This window comes from Oncorhynchus keta, chromosome 1, assembly GCF_023373465.1.
Source record: "Oncorhynchus keta strain PuntledgeMale-10-30-2019 chromosome 1, Oket_V2, whole genome shotgun sequence".
Classification (NCBI taxonomy): Eukaryota; Metazoa; Chordata; class Actinopteri; order Salmoniformes; family Salmonidae; genus Oncorhynchus; species Oncorhynchus keta.
Genome location: NC_068421.1, coordinates 8583956 through 8602524, shown reverse-complemented (window position 1 = coordinate 8602524; position 18569 = coordinate 8583956). Strand labels below are relative to the sequence as shown.

General features: G+C 45.8%; 1 protein-coding gene and 3 long non-coding RNA genes across 102 annotated transcripts in view; 3 read left to right on the top strand and 1 right to left on the bottom strand.

The window, feature by feature from the left end:
• The window catches only part of LOC127906145 (homeobox protein cut-like 1), a 133372-nt gene extending 130611 nt beyond the window's left edge, over positions 1-2761 (top strand). The window contains 4 exon segments of the mRNA XM_052519889.1: positions 316-342; positions 345-591; positions 1442-1457; positions 2321-2761. Of these exon segments, the coding sequence (XP_052375849.1) occupies positions 316-342; positions 345-591; positions 1442-1457; positions 2321-2761 (731 nt within the window).
• A 413-nt stretch (positions 2762-3174) lies between these two features.
• Positions 3175-4209, top strand: LOC127915026 (uncharacterized). The gene is made up of 3 exons (XR_008089896.1): positions 3175-3294; positions 3491-3710; positions 4100-4209. It is a non-coding gene; the product is annotated as an uncharacterized LOC127915026 (long non-coding RNA).
• Positions 4210-11188: 6979 nt separating this feature from the next.
• Positions 11189-14180, top strand: LOC127914447 (uncharacterized). 50 transcript variants are annotated; one of them, XR_008088813.1, is made up of 7 exons: positions 11189-11257; positions 11289-11691; positions 11754-11815; positions 11847-12125; positions 12186-12247; positions 12310-12429; positions 12461-14180. It is a non-coding gene; the product is annotated as an uncharacterized LOC127914447 (long non-coding RNA). The 50 variants fall into 50 exon arrangements; XR_008088717.1 differs by having other exon boundaries at positions 11289-12125; positions 12461-12613; positions 12707-12768; positions 12860-14180; XR_008088818.1 differs by having other exon boundaries at positions 11289-12125; positions 12461-12644; positions 12707-12768; positions 13038-14180.
• LOC127914550 (uncharacterized) lies at positions 13295-15310 on the bottom strand. 50 transcript variants are annotated; one of them, XR_008088906.1, is made up of 8 exons: positions 15242-15310; positions 14582-14811; positions 14237-14535; positions 14076-14190; positions 13823-13960; positions 13731-13776; positions 13501-13661; positions 13295-13431 (listed from the first exon to the last, which is right to left on the bottom strand). It is a non-coding gene; the product is annotated as an uncharacterized LOC127914550 (long non-coding RNA). The 50 variants fall into 50 exon arrangements; XR_008088919.1 differs by having other exon boundaries at positions 13501-13776; positions 14237-14305; positions 14352-14535; XR_008089141.1 differs by having other exon boundaries at positions 13501-13776; positions 14237-14305; positions 14421-14535.
• Positions 15311-18569: the final 3259 nt, after the last annotated feature.

The following is an 18569-nucleotide window of genomic DNA, read 5'->3' as shown; positions in this document are numbered from 1 at the left end:
CGAACCATGAGTTGACCCGTGTGAGTGTATCACTTAGAGGCTACAGACACACATGTACATGGCCTTTGAAGGCTTGTCATTGGATCAGTGTGTAGTGTACTGTAGGAGACTGGCCTCCCGAGTGGAGCAGCGGCCCGAGGCGCGAATAAATCCATGCTGTCACTTACACATTTGTAGCATGTGATGCTTTCAGAGGCTAACACTTTGTTCCTTGTATTGCTAAAGTTAGACATTAATGCCCCCTAGTGGGTGTTGGTACCAGTACACTGTGTTTATCTACCACGATATCTCATCCTCGCCTCTGTCCCCCCCCAGCCTACCTGAAGAGACGCCACAGTTCGCTGGTGATAGCCGTTCTGTGGACGGTGGCCTGGCAGGACCAGACTTCCTTCAGAGCGCCAGCCCCCAGCACCAGCGACGGACTCAGCTGTACCAGAAGAAGGTCCGGGTGGTTCTGGGTCCCGAGGAGAAGGAGGCTCTGAAGAGGGCTTACCAGGAGAAACCTTACCCCTCCCCCAAAACCATTGAGGAGCTGGCCTCCAAGCTCAACCTGAAGACCAGCACGGTCATCAACTGGTTCCACAACTACAGGTCAGTTACTGCGCTACTACAAGCTTTCTTTAAGCACTTGACAAGGTATGACAGGAAACCATTAGAGTTGGGCGACCGTGATTATCTACCCATAAAACATTGTGATGTACGATGCTATAAATACACATTTTCTAACACAACAGTCGGGCTGTAACGCGAAATCAAATGCAACTGGGCGAAAGATAATGCTGTTAAAACAGAAAATGTGTTGGTGTCTGGGTGTTTTAGGTGTCTGGGTGTTTTTAGGTGTCTGGATGTTTAGGTGTCTGGGTGTTTAGGTGTCTGGGTGTTTAGGTGTCTGGGTGTTTAGGTGTCTGGGTGTTTAGGTGTCTGGGTGTGTTGGTGTCTGGGTGTTTATGTGTCTGGATGTTTAGGTGTCTGGGTGTGTTGGTGTCTGGGTGTTTAGGTGTCTGGGTGTGTTGGTGTCTGGGTGTTTAGGTGTCTGGGTGTTTTTAGGTGTCTGGGTGTTTTTAGGTGTCTGGGTGTTTTTAGGTGTCTGGGTGTTTTTAGGTGTCTGGGTGTGTTGGTGTCTGGGTGTTTAGGTGTCTGGGTGTTTTTAGGTGTCTGGGTGTGTTGGTGTCTGGGTGTTTAGGTGTCTGGATGTTTAGGTGTCTGGATGTTTAGGTGTCTGGGTGTGTTGGTGTCTGGGTGTGTTGGTGTCTGGGTGTTTTTAGGTGTCTGGGTGTTTAGGTGTCTGGGTGTTTAGGTGTCTGGGTGTTTAGGTGTCTGGGTGTTTAGGTGTCTGGGTGTATTGGTGTCTGGATGTGTTGGTGTCTGGGTGTCTAGGTGTGTTGGTGTCTAGGTGTGTTGGTGTCTGGGTGTGTTGGTGTCTGGGTGTTTATGTGTCTAGGTGTGTTGGTGTCTGGGTGTGTTGGTGTCTGGGTGTTTAGGTGTCTGGGTGTTTAGGTGTGTTGGTGTCTGGGTGTTTAGGTGTCTGGGTGTTTAGGTGTCTGGGTGTGTTGGTGTCTGGGTGTTTAGGTGTCTGGGTGTGTGGGTGTTTAGGTGTCTGGGTGTTTAGGTGTCTGGGTGTGTTGGAGGGTGTCTGGGTGTATTGGAGGGTGTCTGGGTGTGTTGGTGTCTGGGTGTCTAGATGTGTTGGTGTCTGGCTGTGTATGTGTGTTGGTGTCTGGCTGTGTGGGTGTCTGGCTGTGTAGGTGTGTTGGCGTCTGGGTGTGTTGGTGTCTGGGTGTGTGTGTGTATATATTCAGTCTCTGTCTGTGGCGTGCCTGTCTCTGATGAGGAACTGTCTTTCTGTAGTGACGTCATGGGCTGGATAGAAGCAGTCTACCGTCTTAACTCATAAAACTATAGAAAAACTAACAACAGAGAGGGAAATATAGGCTACTTTTATTTATTTTTTAAACAGTTAGACACAATATAGTTAAGGAGTGTCTGTTTATAAAAATTATATATATATATATATATGGCTATAGTCTGACGGAGAGAAACAATATTTTCTTTTTGGACATTTTGCGCTGCTTTGGTTGAATTCTCTGCTCCTACATTAATTTCTTGCATTCTGTATATAGTGTATTGATTGAAATAGGCGATAGCCAATAGGAATAGGCTAATTACTGCTGTGAACAGGGTTTTGTACGCACGGCGCCAGTCAAGTTCAAATAAGCTAAACCATATAGTCTGTCACATCCTGATGTCTTCACCATCGATGATACCATCGTAATATCGCCCAACCTAGTATTTAACCCCCTGCTCTCCCGTCCCTCCCCAGGTCTCGTATCCGCAGGAGCTCTTCATAGAGGAGATTCAGGCAGCAGGGTCAGCGGCAGCAGCTAAAGCAGGGAGGGGGACAGCTGTGATGGGACAGAGTCAGACGGCACAGTGGAGGGGCACCACGGGAGGCACAGAGGAGCCCCTGAGAACCAGGACATGGAGGTCAGGGTTGAAGCCGGGTGTCAGGTGGATCCCCTGCCCAGAGAAACTGCACTACCTCAGGCTCGGTCGGGCGGTCTCCAGCAGCAACGGGAACCTCTTCAGTCTACCTGAGGCAGGTCTCTCTCTCTCTCAGCCCCCTCCAGTCACACCTCAACCCCGGCTAGGAACCCCAGGGACAATACCCTGCGCAGGAAGAAAAGCTGCCAACCTCGACAATATCATCCACAGACTGGAGAAGGCTGCCGGCAAGGAAGACCCGTCTGAGTGGGAGTTCTGAACCTCCCCACACCCCTTTCTCGTGACCTCACAACCTCTGCCCTCTGACTGTCCCCCTGGTCTTCTCCTATTGGACAGAAGAGGGCACGGCCCAAGCCAAGCTCATTGGCCATTTTTATACACAGTCTCTTTCCTGAGAGAAAGGAGAAAGTGGTTGCCAAACCAAGATATAGAAGAAGATATAATGAACACTTAGAAGACAAAAATGAGGGAATCTCAGGCTCTCTGAATACTGAGTTTTCTTCTTCTTTCTTACGGAGAATCACTTAGTCGCTCTGCTGGCCACAGGAGCTTACTGTACCCCCAAACACCTCAATTACTGGCAGGTACCCCCAAACACCACCAATACTGGAAGTACCCCCAAACACCACCAATTACTGGCAGGTATCCCAAACACCACCAATTACTGGTACCCCCAAACACCACCAATTACTGGCAGGTACTGTACCCCCAAACACCACCAATTACTGGCAGGTATCCCCAAACACCACCAATTACTGGCAGGTACCCCCAAACACCACCAATTACTGGCAGGTACCCCAAACACCACCAATACTGGCAGGTACTGTACCACCAAACACCACCAATTACTGGCAGGTACTGTACCCCAAACACCACCAATTACTGGCAGGTACTGTACCCCAAACACCACAAATTACTGGCCAGGTACTGTACCCCCAAACACCACCAATTACTGGCAGGTACCCCAAACACCACCAATTACTGGCAGGTACTGTACCTCCAAACACCACCAATTACTGGCAGGTACCTCAAAACACCACCAATTACTGGCAGGTACTGTACCCCCAAACACCACCAATTACTGGCAGGTATCCCCAAACACCACCAATTACTGGCAGGTACCCCCAAACACCACCAATTACTGGCAGGTACCCCCAAACACCACCAATTACTGGCAGGTACCCCCAAACACCACCAATTACTGGCAGGTACCCCAAACACCACCAATTACTGGCAGGTACCCCAAACACCACCAATTACTGGCAGGTATCCCCCAAACACCACCAATTACTGGCAGGTATCCCCAAACACCACCAATTACTGGCAGGTACCCCAAACACCACCAATTACTGGCAGGTACTGTACCCCCAAACACCACCAATTACTGGCAGGTACCTCCAAACACCACCAATACTGGCAGGTACCTCCAAACACCACCAATTACTGGCAGGTACCCCCAAACACCACCAATTACTGGCAGGTACCTCCAAACACCACCAATTACTGGCAGATACCCCAAACACCACCAATTACTGGCAGGTACCCCAAACACCACCAATTACTGGCAGGTACCCCAAACACCACCAATTACTGGCAGGTACCCCCAAACACCACCAATTACTGGCAGGTACCCCAAACACCACCAATTACTGGCAGGTACCCCAAACACCACCAATTACTGGCAGGTACCCCCAAACACCGCCAATTACTGGCCCGAATGCACCACAGACAGACAGATCTGACCTGGGTTTCTCCCAGAGCTGGACTAGGGGCTTTTTAAAGGATGGACACTCACAGGAGGAGAATGTTTAACGTGTTCGTTTTGAAGATAAACATCCGTGTCCTGTCCTCACACAGTGACCTCACACAGTGACCTCACACAGTGTCCTCACATAGAATGTCCAGACTCCTCTCTTCCCACACTGTCCTGTGACTGTTACAAACCTTTTGCCTTTTTCTCTTCTCTACTGGTATGTGTTCTTGTAAGAGCAGCTTGACTTTTTAACCTTGTTACATCGTGTGTGTGTGTGTGTGTGTGTGTGTGTGTGTGTGTGTGTGTGTGTGTGTGTGTGTGTGTGTGTGTGTGTGTGTGTGTGTGTGTGTGTGTGTGTGTGTGTGTGTGTGTGTGTGTGTGGAACAAGATGATTCCGCTGAAGAGAACAATCAAAACCTAAAAAAAAAAAAATCCAAGAAAAGGCCACGTTTCCATAGTTACTGAGGAAGAATGACCTTTGACCCCTGTGGTCCTGCTAGCAGCCATGTGATGGTGCCTGGCGGCGGGATCTCTAGTGTACCACTCAACTGAAGAGGAACCACCTTTTTCTTCCCCTAGTGTCCTCCAACAAAGTTTATTTTATATATATATATATATATATATATATATATATATATATATATATATATATATATAGCGATGTGGTTGCCGTTAAGAAATTGCAAGTTAGAGAGGGTTACTGTTTCTACTTCCAAATGAAACATGTTTAACTCACGGTTAAACGTTATAGTTTATGATGAAATAACATAAGGTAGTTAACGTAGTGATATGTTGTCATTTGTTCTGAGTAAGTAAGTGTACACATCACAGTTTAACCAACCTTCTCTCACCTAGTGTGTGTCTGCCAATGTTTTCCTCACGAAACATTTATCCAGGTGAAAATCAGGGGAACTGGACTAAGCAACACAGTATCATCTGTACTGGAAGTCTCGTGTTAATCTGAATACAGAGAGACAGGGGAACAGTTTGGGACTTCATACAGGGGCTTTTACTAAAGCCCTACTCCATACCGGCCCCTACTCCGTACCAGACTCTACTCCATACCAGACTCTACTCCATACCATACTCTACTCCATACCAGACTCTACTCCATACCAGACTCTATTCCGTACCAGACTCTACTCCGTACCAGACTCTACTCCATACCAGACTCTACTCCATACCATACTCTACTCCATACCATACTCTACTCCATACCAGACTCTACTCCATACCAGACTCTATTCCGTACCAGACTCTACTCCGTACCAGACTCTACTCCGTACCAGACTCTACTCCATACCAGACTCTACTCCATACCAGACTCTATTCCGTACCAGACTCTACTCCGTACCAGACTATACTCCGTACCAGACTCTACTCCATACCAGACTCTATTCCGTACCAGACTCTACTCCGTACCAGACTATACTCCGTACCAGACTCTACTCCATACCAGACTCTACTCCATACCAGACTCTACTCCGTACCAGACTCTACTCCATACCAGACTCTACTCCATACCAGACTCTACTCCATACCAGACTCTATTCCGTACCAGACTCTACTCCATACCAGACTCTACTCCATACCAGACTCTATTCCGTACCAGACTCTACTCCGTACCAGACTCTACTCCGTAACAGACTCTACTCCGTACCAGACTCTACTCCATACCGGCCCCTACTCCATACCAGACTCTACTCCATACCGGCCCCTACTCCATACCGGCCCCTACTCCGTACCAGACTCTACTCCATACCAGACTCTACTCCATACCAGACTCTACTCCGTACCAGACATACAAAACTCCCTCTCTCCCTTACCCCTCCCTCTCTCCCTTCCTTCCTTCCCTCTCTCTCTCCCTCTCCCTCTCTCCCTCCCCCTCTCTCTCCCTCTCTCCCACCCCCTCCTTCTCTCTCTCTCTCTTCTCCCTCCCTTATCCCTCCTAAACAACCTCTCTCTGTCCCTGTCAGCCCACTGTCTCCCCATGCTGTGTGTGTCAGTGTGTTTTATTGTTCTGATTGGGGTCGTTTCTCGTACTTAAGAGCACAACTGCCAGCCACCCTTTCTATTATAAGCTGTTGCTTTATGGGTAATAATAATAATAATGATAACGCTCATTATGAAGTTATGTGATATTATTATTATTTTACTGTAGACTCTTTATGGTCATATCGTACGTATAGTTTGGTTTTTATTCAACTTATTTATAGGTGCTGAGTTTTTCACTTGTCTTATTATTTGATGTTATTATTGCGTAAGGGGTTTACCTGAGGGCAAGACCTTTTTACATTTTAATTTTTACTGATAGACTGCCGGCAGTATTGGGTAATATTTACAAGATGTAGTTAGTTCTCATATGTTTGTATATTGATGAATTCTGAAGGTTTTTTGGAAGTGTCATTTATATTTGTTTTTAAAATAATTGTAATCTACGGTACATGTTCAGAGGCATTAACCGTTTCCCTGACAACGCTCATGCTCTTTATCGTTGAATCAAATGATACTCCGATCTTGTCTTCTAGATGTACGTATCTCTTAACATTCCAAATCACAGAGTATCTCCTAGATCACAGAGTATCTCCTAGATCACAGAGTAGCTCCTAGATCACAGAGTATCTCCTAGATTACAGAGTATCTCCTAGATTACAGAGTATCTACAAGCTCTATCTCCTAGATCACAGAATATCTCCTAGATCACAGAGTATCTCCTAGATCACAGAGAATCTCCTAGATCACAGAGTAACTCCTAGATCACAGAGTATCTCCTAGATTACAGAGTATCTCCTAGATTACAGAGTATCTACAAGCTCTATCTCCTAGATCACAGAATATCTCCTAGATCACAGAGTATCTCCTAGATCACAGAGTATCTCCTAGATTACAGAGTATCTCCTAGATTACAGAGTATCTCCTAGATCACAGAGTATCTCCTAGATCACAGAGTATCTCCTAGATTACAGAGTATCTCCTAGATTACAGAGTATCTCCTAGATTACAGAGTATCTCCTATATCACAGAATATCTACGAGCGCTATCTCCTAGATCACAGAGTATCTCCTAGATTACAGAGTATCTACAAGCTCTATCTCCTAGATCACAGAATATCTCCAAGATTACAGAGTATCTCCTATATCACAGAGTATCTCCTAGATCACAGAGTATCTCCTAGATCACAGAATATCTCCAAGATTACAGAGTATCTCCTATATCACAGAGTATCTCCTATATCACAGAGTATCTCCTAGATCACAGAGTATCTCCTAGATTACAGAGTATCTACAAGCTCTATCTCCTAGATCACAGAATATCTCCAAGAATACAGAATATCTCCAAGATTACAGAGTATCTCCTATATCACAGAGTATATCCTAGATCACAGAGTATATCCTAGATTACAGAGTATCTCCTAGATTACAGAGTATCTCCTAGATTAGAGAGTATCTCCTAGATCACAGAGTATCTCCTAGATTACAGAGTATCTCCTAGATTACAGAGTATCTCCTAGATTACAGAGTATCTCCTAGATCGCAGAATATCTACGAGCTCTATCTCCTAGATCACAGAATATCTCCTAGATCACATACAGTTCAAGTCAGAAGTTTACATACACTTAGGTTGGAGTCATTAAAACTCGTTTTTCAACCACTCCACAAATTTCTTGTTCACAAACTATAGATTTGGCGAGTCGGTTAGAACATCTACTTTGTGCATGACACAAGTCATCTTTCCAACAATTGTTTACAGACAGATTATTTCACTTATAATTCACTGTATCACAATTCCAGTGGTTCAGAAGTTTACATACACTAAGTTGACTGTGCCTTTAAACAGCTTGGAAAATTCCAGAAAATGTCATGGCTTTAGAAGCTTCTGATAGGCTAATTGACATAATTTGAGTCAATTGGAGGTGTACCTGTGGATGTATTTCAAGGCCTACCTTCAAACTCAGTGCCTCTTTGCTTGACATCATGGGGAAATCAAAAGAAATCAGCAAAGACCTCAGAATATAAATGGTAGACCTCCACAAGTCTGGTTCATCCTTGGGAGCAATGTCCAAACGCCTGAAGGCACCACCTCCATCTGTATAAACAATAGTACGCAAGTATAAACACACTGGGACCACACAGCCGTCATACCGCTCAGGAAGGAGACGCGTTCTGTCTTCTAGAGATGAATGTACTTTGGTGCAAAAAGTGCAAATCAATCCCAGAAACAACAGCAAAGGACCTTGTGAAGATGCTGGAGGAAACAGGTACAAAAGTATCTATATCCACAATAAAACAAGTCCTTTATCGACATAACCCAATTAGGTCGCTCAGCAAGGAAGAAGCCACTGTTCCAAAACCATCATAAAAAAGCCAGACTACGGTTTGGAACTGCATATGGGGACAAAGCAACATACTTTTTGGGGAAATGTCCTCTGGTCTGAAGAAACGAAAGTAGAACTGTTTGACCATCGTTATGTTTGGAGGAAAAGTGAAGAACACAATCCAAACAGTGAAGCATGGGGGTGGCAGCATCATGTTGTGGGGGTGCTTTGCTGCAGGAGGGTCTGGTGCACTTCACAAAATAGATGGCATCATGAGGAAGGAAAATTAGGTGGATATATTGAAGCAACATCTCAAGACATCAGTCAGGAAATTGAAGCTTGGTCGCAAATGGGTCTTCCAAATGGACAATGACCTCAAGCATACTTCCAAAGTTGTGGCAAAATGGCTTAAGGACAACAAAGTCAAATTATTGGAGTGGCCATCCCAAACCTCTGACATCAATCATATAAAATTTGTGGGCAGAACTGGAAAAGCGTGTGCGAGCAAGGAGGCCTACAAACCTGACTCAGTTACACCAGCTCTGTCAGGAGGAATGGGCCAAAATTCACCCAACTTATTGTGGGAAGCTTATGGAAGGCTACCCAAAACGTTTGACGCAAGTTAAACAATTTAAAGGCAATGCTACCAAATACTAATTGAGTGTATGTAAACTTCTGACCCATTGGGAATGTGATGAAAGAAATCAAATCTGAAATATATCATTATCTCTACTATTATTCTGACATTTCATATTCCTAAAATAAAGTGGTGATCCTAACTGACCTAAGACAAGGATTAAATGTCAGGATTTGTGGAAAAACTGAGTTTAAATGTAGTTGGCTCAGGTGATTGTAAACTTCCGACTTCAACTGTAATATCTACTAGCACTATCTCCCAGATCACAGAATATCTACATCTCTCCATGTCTCCTCTCATGCTGTCTTCAGGGTATACGTTATACCCTTCACAGGCTCCACATGCACTGTTACTGTCTGAAAAACACAGTGCAATAAACTCTGAGGTCATGCAGGCAGCCTTGATGTACAGTAGGTTTGTTTTTAGAGGAATCGCAGTACCCTGCTGCTGCCGTTTCCTTTTCCTGTTAGTCGCTATGGTTTTGTCAAAATGGTGTCTGGTAAATATCATTATAAACTCAATGAAAACTAGTCTTGTCTGATCCCAGCCCAGGGAATCATCTCTGCCAAATTGAGATTTAAAGAGTATCTATTTAAGGAAATATGGTAGTCTTCTTCTTTTATAGAGTCGTGTCTGTCGGTGTCTGTTGTGTTGTCTGTCCGATACGTTACAGAGTCTGTGGCCTCGCCAAGCTCCAAAGCATTATCCATCATAACACTGTTATTGATTGATCAGATACTGTAAATAAATAACTGTTGTTATGCAGTGGTAGAAACAGCCCGTATCCGTAGCAACCATAACAGACCTATCCATGCATACACCAAGCACTTACTGTGACTGGGGTGGTGGTGGGGTGGGGGGCTGCTAAGCAAACCCCTCCTCTTCAGCTCAGCACTCCAGGGAACTCTGGGAAATGTATGCCTTTTCACACATGGTTCCAAACCAAGCACAGGCTCTTTACTCATGACCTGCAACCCAGCACAACACTGCTTCTTTTGCATACTGTGTGTGGGTGACCACACCTGGTGACAGTGACCACACCTGGTGACAGTGACCACACCTGGTGACAGTGACCACACCTGGTGACAGATGACCACACCTGGTGACAGTCGCGACACCTGGTGACAGTGACCACACCTGGTGACAGTGACCACACCTGGTGACAGTGACCACCCTGGTGACAGTGACCACCTGGTGACAGTCGCGACACCTGGTGACAGTGACCACCTGGTGACAGTGACCACACCTGGTGACAGTGACCACACCTGGTGACAGTGACCACACCTGGTGACAGTGACCACACCTGGACAGTGACCACACCTGGTGACAGTCGCGACACCTGGTGACAGTGACCACACCTGGTGACAGTGACCACACCTGGTGACAGTGACCACACCTGGTGACAGTCGCGACACCTGGTGACAGTGACCACACCTGGTGACAGTGACCACACCTGGTGACAGTGACCACACCTGGTGACAGTGACCACACCCTGGTGACAGTCGCGACACCTGGTGACAGTGACCACACCTGGGTGACAGTGACCACACCTGGTGACAGTGACCACACCTGGTGACAGTGACCACACCTGGAGCCAGTCGCGACACCTGGTGACAGTGACCACACCTGGTGACGTGACCACACCTGGTGCACTTAGCCAGCAGCACCCAGGGGACTCGGTTCTAAACCAAAACCCTTCAACATGCTGGGCTGTGTGGTCTCCTCAGCCAATCTCATTAAAGAATTTCAGGACTTCTCTCTCCATTGGTTCTAAACCAAAAAAGCATTACCAGAGTTCTAAGTCCATCCCCCAATGAGAAATGTGATATACAACAAATCTGTAATACTGTACAATGGTATTTCCTACATGTCTGCATCTTATTACTATGGCCTGTAGGTCTACTCTACTGACTATCTATATACTGTAGGTCTACTCTACTGACTATCTCTGTCTGTAGGTCTACTCTACTGATATCTATGTCCTGTAGGTCTACTCTACTGACTATCTATGGCCTGTAGGTCTACTCTACTGACTATCTATGTCCTGTAGGTCTACTCTACTGACTATCAATGGCCTGTAGGTCTACTCTACTGACTATTAATGGCCTGTAGGTCTACTCTACTGACTATTAATGGCCTGTAGGTCTACTCTACTGACTATCTATGGCCTGTAGGTCTACTCTACTGACTATCAATGGCCTGTAGGTCTACTCTACTGACTATCTATGGCCTGTAGGTCTACTCTACTGACTATTAATGGCCTGTAGGTCTACTCTACTGACTATCTATGTCCTGTAGGTCTACTCTACTGACTATCTATGTCCTGTAGGTCTACTCTACTGACTATCTATGTCCTGTAGGTCTACTCTACTGACTATCTATGGCCTGTAGGTCTACTCTACTGACTATCTATGTCCTGTAGGTCTACTCTACTGACTATCTATGGCCTGTAGGTCTACTCTACTGACTATCTATGGCCTGTAGGTCTACTCTACTGACTATTAATGGCCTGTAGGTCTACTCTACTGACTATCTATGTCCTGTAGGTCTACTCTCCTGACTATCTATGTCCTGTAGGTCTACTCTACTGACTATCTATGGCCTGTAGGTCTACTCTACTGACTATCTATGGCCTGTAGGTCTACTCTACTGACTATCTATGTCCTGTAGGTCTACTCTACTGACTATCTATGTCCTGTAGGTCTACTCTACTGACTATCTATGTCCTGTAGGTCTACTCTACTGACTATCTATGTCCTGTAGGTCTACTCTACTGACTATCTATGTCCTGTAGGTCTACTCTACTGACTATTAATGGCCTGTAGGTCTACTCTACTGACTATCTATGGCCTGTAGGTCTACTCTCCTGACTATCTATGTCCTGTAGGTCTACTCTCCTGACTATCTATGTCCTGTAGGTCTACTCTCCTGACTATCTATGTCCTGTAGGTCTACTCTACTGACTATCTGGCCTGTAGGTCTACTCTACTGACTATCTATGGCCTGTAGGTCTACTCTACTGACTATCTATGTCCTGTAGGTCTACTCTCCTGACTATCTATGTCCTGTAGGTCTACTCTCCTGACTATCTATGTCCTGTAGGTCTACTCTACTGACTATCTGGCCTGTAGGTCTACTCTACTGACTATCTATGTCCTGTAGGTCTACTCTACTGACTATCTATGGCCTGTAGGTCTACTCTACTGACTATCTGGCCTGTAGGTCTACTCTACTGACTATCTATGTCCTGTAGGTCTACTCTACTGACTATCTGGCCTGTAGGTCTACTCTACTGACTATCTATGTCCTGTAGGTCTACTCTACTGACTATCTATGTCCTGTAGGTCTACTCTACTGACTATCTATGTCCTGTAGGTCTACTCTACTGACTATCTATGTCCTGTAGGTCTACTCTACTGACTATCTATGTCCTGTAGGTCTACTCTACTGACTATCTATGTCCTGTAGGTCTACTCTACTGACTATCAATGGCCTGTAGGTCTACTCTACTGACTATCTATGGCCTGTAGGTCTACTCTCCTGACTATCTATGTCCTGTAGGTCTACTCTCCTGACTATCTATGTCCTGTAGGTCTACTCTCCTGACTATCTATGTCCTGTAGGTCTACTCTACTGACTATCTGGCCTGTAGGTCTACTCTACTGACTATCTATGGCCTGTAGGTCTACTCTACTGAATATGGCCTGTAGGTCTACTCTACTGACTATCTGGCCTGTAGGTCTACTCTACTGACTATCTGGCCTGTAGGTCTACTCTACTGACTATCTATGTCCTGTAGGTCTACTCTACTGACTATCTATGTCCTGTAGGTCTACTCTACTGACTATCTATGGCCTGTAGGTCTACTCTACTGACGATCAATGGCCTGTAGGTCAACTCTCTTTAAAGAATTTCAGGTCTTCTCTCCATTGGTTCTAAACCAAAACCCTTCAGCATGCTGGGCCGTGTGGTCTCTTTAGCCATATTCTGATCTGAAAGACTCACATTCAATAGTCTTTTCTATCGCCACGGAAACCAAATGAGTGCTGAAACGGGTAGTAATGTGAGACTCTAGGATGCCGTCTGTGTCAGGTCAGAGGTCAGTATGATGTAGTCAGGGACTGTTTGACTGGCCACACTTCCCCGTGCCAGACGGCCATTACAGAGACTTAACCAGCTGCTTTCCAATTGGTTCCCTGACCTCTCCTCATCCCCTACACTGACCTCTCCTCATCTCCTACACTGACCTCTCCTCATCCCCTACACTGACCTCTCCTCGTCCCCTACACTGACCTCTCCTCATCCCCTACACTGACCTCTCCTCATCCCCTACACTGACCTCTCCCCATCCCCTACACTGACCTCTCCTCATCCCATACACTGACCTCTCCTCATCCCTTCCACTGACCTCTCCTCATCCCCTACACTGACCTCTCCTCATCCCCTACACTGACCTCTCCTCATCTCCTACACTGACCTCTCCTCATCCCTTCCACTGACCTCACCTCATCCCCTACACTGACCTCTCCTCATCCCCTACACTGACCTCTCCTCATCCCCTACACAGACCTCTCCTCATCCCTTACACTGACCTCTCCTCATCCCCTACACTGACCTCTCCTCATCCCCTACACTGACCTCTCCTCATCCCCTACACTGACCTCTCCTCATCCCATACACTGACCTCTCCTCATCCCTTACACTGACCTCTCCTCATCCCCTACACTGACCTCTCCTCATCCCCTACACTGACCTCCCCTCATCCCTTACACTGACCTCTCCTCATCCCTTACACTGATCTCTCCTCATCCCCTACACTGACCTCTCCTTATCCCTTACACTGACCTCTCCTCATCCCTTACACTGACCTCTCCTCATCCCTTACACTGACCTCTCCTCATCCCTTACACTGACCTCTCCTCATCCCTTACACTGACCTCTCCTCATCCCCTACACTGACCTCTCCTCATCCCCTACACTGACCTCTCCTCATCCCTTACACTGACCTCTCCTCATCCCCTACACTAACCTCTCCTCATCCCCTACACTGACCTCTCCTCATCCCCTACACTGACCTCTCCTCATCCCTTACACTGACCTCTCCTCATCCCTTACACTGATCTCTCCTCATCCCTTACACTGACCTCTCCTCATCCCCTACACTGACCTCTCCTCATCCCTTACACTGACCTCTCCTCATCCCCTACACAGACCTCTCCTCATCCCTTACACTGACCTCTCCTCATCCCATACACTGACCTCTCCTCATCCCCTACACTGACCTCTCCTCATCCCCTACACCGACCTCTCCTCATCCCCTACACAGACCTCTCCTCATCCCCTACACTGAACTCTCCTCATCCCCTACACTGACCTCTCCTCATCCCCTACACTGACCTCTCCTCATCCCCTACACTGACCTCTCCTCATCCCCTACACTGACCTCTCCTCATCCCCTACACTGACCTCTCCTCATCCCCTACACTGACCTCTCCTCATCCCCTACACTGACCTCTCCTCATCCCCTACACTGACCTCTCCTCATCCCCTACACTGACCTCTCCTCATCCCTTACACTGACCTCTCCTCATCCCCTACACTGACCTCTCCTCATCCCCTACACTGACCTCTCCTCATCCCCTACACTGACCTCTCCTCATCCCCTACACTGACCTCTCATCATCCCTACACAGACCTCTCCTCATCCCCTACACTGACTGACCTCTCCTCATCCCCTACACTGACCTCTCCTCATCCCTTACTGACCTCTCCCTCATCCCTTACACTGACCTCTCCTCATCCCTACACTGACCTCTCCTCATCCCCTACACTGACCTCTCCTCATCCCCTACACTGACCTCTCCTCATCCCTACACTGACCTCTCCTCATCCCCTACTGACAGACCTCTCCTCATCCCTACACTGACCTTCTCCTCATCCCCTACACTGACCTCTCCTCATCCCCTCCCCTCATCCCCCTTACACTGACCTCTCCTCATCCCTTACACTGACCTCTCCTCATCCTTACACTGACCTCTCCTCATCCCCTTACCAATGGACTGGTCTCGCTCGAATCATTTTCCATAGACAATAGAACAAGAAGAACAAATAAATAATTGAATAATCGTCTTCATATTTTGGTGCCTTCGATTTATTTACGTTCTCATCACTTTTAATTTTGCTGTCAAATTTTTTTATTTTTAAATGTCAAATGTTTTTTTTTTAAAGTGTCAAGTTTGGTAGAATTCAATAGATTCTGTAGAGGAGGTGTTGATGTGCATGTTTTGGATGGGGTCATTCACACGACCGTTTCCTCTAGGATAGGGGTGTCAAACTCATTCCGTGGAGGACCTAGTGTCTGCTCGTTTTAGTGTTTTCCTTTTCAGTTAAGACCTAGACGACCAGGTGAGGGGAGTTCCTTACTAATTAGTGACCTTTAATTCATCGATTAAGGACAAGGGAGGAGTGGGGGGTTTACACTTGTGTTCTAGGAGATTTTAGCGTGGAAAACAAAGTCAAGTTTTTAGATATATACTGTTCTACCTGTAGATTAGTCCAGTAAAGAAGGAAACCAACACGACCGTGCCCTAGTCTGAAGGAAAGGTTGTCAGTTGTCTTGTCTGTGAATGTTCAATATTCTCATCTGGCTTTACAACCAAACAGTTTGATGTTTTTGCTTAATTTGATGTGGGGGGGAGCTTGGGGGGGGGGGTGATCGACAACTTTTCACCCAGATATTTTTCTATAAATCTAAATCAGATGATTCTATACACTGTACAGATGCTGTATATCATATCAAGTCTCCCGATTTTGTAAAGCATTATTATCGTTCGCTCTGTTGAAGTAGTTAGTTAGTGGTATGTGGTTGTAGATGAGGTCTGGACCACAACACTGGGCTTCCATAGCAGGACTAAGAGGAAGGAGAAGACAAAGAAGGAAAATAATGTGTTTTCTAATACTTTTTAAAGACAGATGTTATTGAAGTGGATTTTTATTGTAAGATGAAAAATAGTTTTAGATATCACAGCACACACACACAGCACACACACACAAAGCACAATACATGTTACACTGAGAGTCTGTATTTGTTTATCGGGCCCCTATCTGTGTCCTCGTGGAACTCTCCTTTTTCAGGCTGTTAGTTGATGCACACACCCTCATATATATATAAAATTATTATGTTCAAGTACTTATATATATATATAAGTACTTGAACATAATAATTTTCTTTCTGCCTTGTTTGTCTCTACTGGTTCTGCTCTGTCCGTAGCTGGATGAGGAGACTGGGTAGAATTTGCCCAGTTAGTAAAAGGCACTGGACCAGGGTTGGGGTCAATTTCTGTCAATTCAGTAAGTAAACCCAAATTCATAAATGTTTCTAATTGGAAAACATTGAAGAGAATTGAAATATTTGTTTAACTCCAACCCTGCACTTCCTTTTCAATAAACTGTCTTTCTGTCCGATCATTGGCTGGCTACTTGTGGTTTGGACAATGGATTTTCATAATGAGATTACCAAGTCAACTTTTCCTGTTTCTTTCGGGTTTTCATTTCTGACCAGGTCACACTAATGGGTCTCTGTTATGGAGAAAAAAAGCAGTTGTAGACAGAGATTAAAGTATTTTTCAAGTTAAAATCACAACAAAATAAGAATGGTTTTGTTTCACTGCACAAAATCCACATATTTATAAAAATACATTTTTAAATGTAGCCGTTATTTTATCAGGTTTAGTTGACTGTGAACACGTTCTCATTTACAGCAAACGACCTGGGGATAAGTAACGGAGATGAGGGGGTGAATGACCTGGGGATTAGTTACTGGGGAGAGGAGGAGGGATGAATGACCTGGGGAATAGTTACAGGGGAGATGAGGGGGATGAATGACCTGGGGAATAGTTACAGGGGAGATGAGGGGGATGAATGACCTGGGGATTAGTTACAGGGGAGATGAGGGGGATGAATGACCTGGGGATAAGTAACGGGAGATGAGGGGGGGGTGAATGACCTGGGGATTAGTTACAGGGGAGAGGAGGAGGGATGAATGACCTGGGGAATAGTTACAGGGGAGATGAGGGGGGATGAATGACCTGGGGAATAGTTACAGGGGAGATGAGGAGGGATGAATGACCTGGGGAATAGTTACAGGGGAGATGAGGGGGGATGAATGACCTGGGGATAAGTAACGGGAGATGAGGGGGGATGAATGACCTGGGGATAAGTAACGGGAGATGAGGGGGATGAATGACCTGGGGAATAGTTACAGGGGAGAGGAGGAGGGATGAATGACCTGGGGATAAGTAACGGGAGATGAGGGGGGATGAATGAGACATTTGTAAACTGGGGAATATTAGGTGACCGTGATGGTATCATTCACAAGCTAAGACACTTTTTATTTAATCTTCTTATAAATATGATATCAGCCGTTAAGATGAAATTAACTTTTGTTGAAAAACTCTACACCCTTTACCCAGAGTGCTTTGTAAACCAAAATGTGAGGAGGTTCATCCTTACCTCTTCACAAAGCTTCAACGTGCTTTAGGTGGCTTGAACCAATCATGTGTGTGTCATTTATTCATTTCAATCGACAACAATTTGTTGTCTTGAAGTCTTCACCTTTATCCCAATTCACTTGTTAGTGTTTCAGTGTGTTGTTGTTGTTTAGGGGATGGTTAGGAGATCGATTGTTTACCCCAGCTAGCACTTGGTTGGTTAGTGTTTCAGTGTGTTGTTGTTGTTTAGGGGATGGTTAGGAGATCGATTGTTTACCCCAGCTAGCACTTGGTTGGTCCAGACATGTTCTGAACCTGCTTTTCATTGGCCTCGGTTTTGCTTGTTTTCCCCTTTGACGATTTCTGTTCTCCATTTTGTTTTCTTCTGTCTTGTCACGTTGTCCCTTTACGCAACATGGAGAAGCAATATCACTGTAATGAACAATGAAGTGTTGTTATTAAAATGAGCTGTATGATTATTCTCCTGCACCCGAGGTGTGATAATTGAAGTAAATCTCTTTTATACAAACACACATCTGTGGTGTTGTGTCTATTCTTTGTTTGCGATGATGTTTCTTGTTGAGAATTCCTTGTGGCCATCTCCTTCCCTATTGAAGGCTGTGACTGCCATTATACCCTGCAATGATGTTGTTGACCCCATTTCCCTCATCTTTAACTGGGGTGGCAGCTAATTCCTTGTGGTTAAGAGCCTTGGGCCAGTAACCCAAAAGGTTGCTGGTTCGAATCCCAGAGCCAACTAAGTGGAAAAATAATAATAAACCCCAGGACGAGTAGCTGCTGCCTTGGCAAGAACTACTGGGGATCCATAATAAAACCCCAGGAAGAGTAGCTGCTGCCTTGGCAAGAACTAAT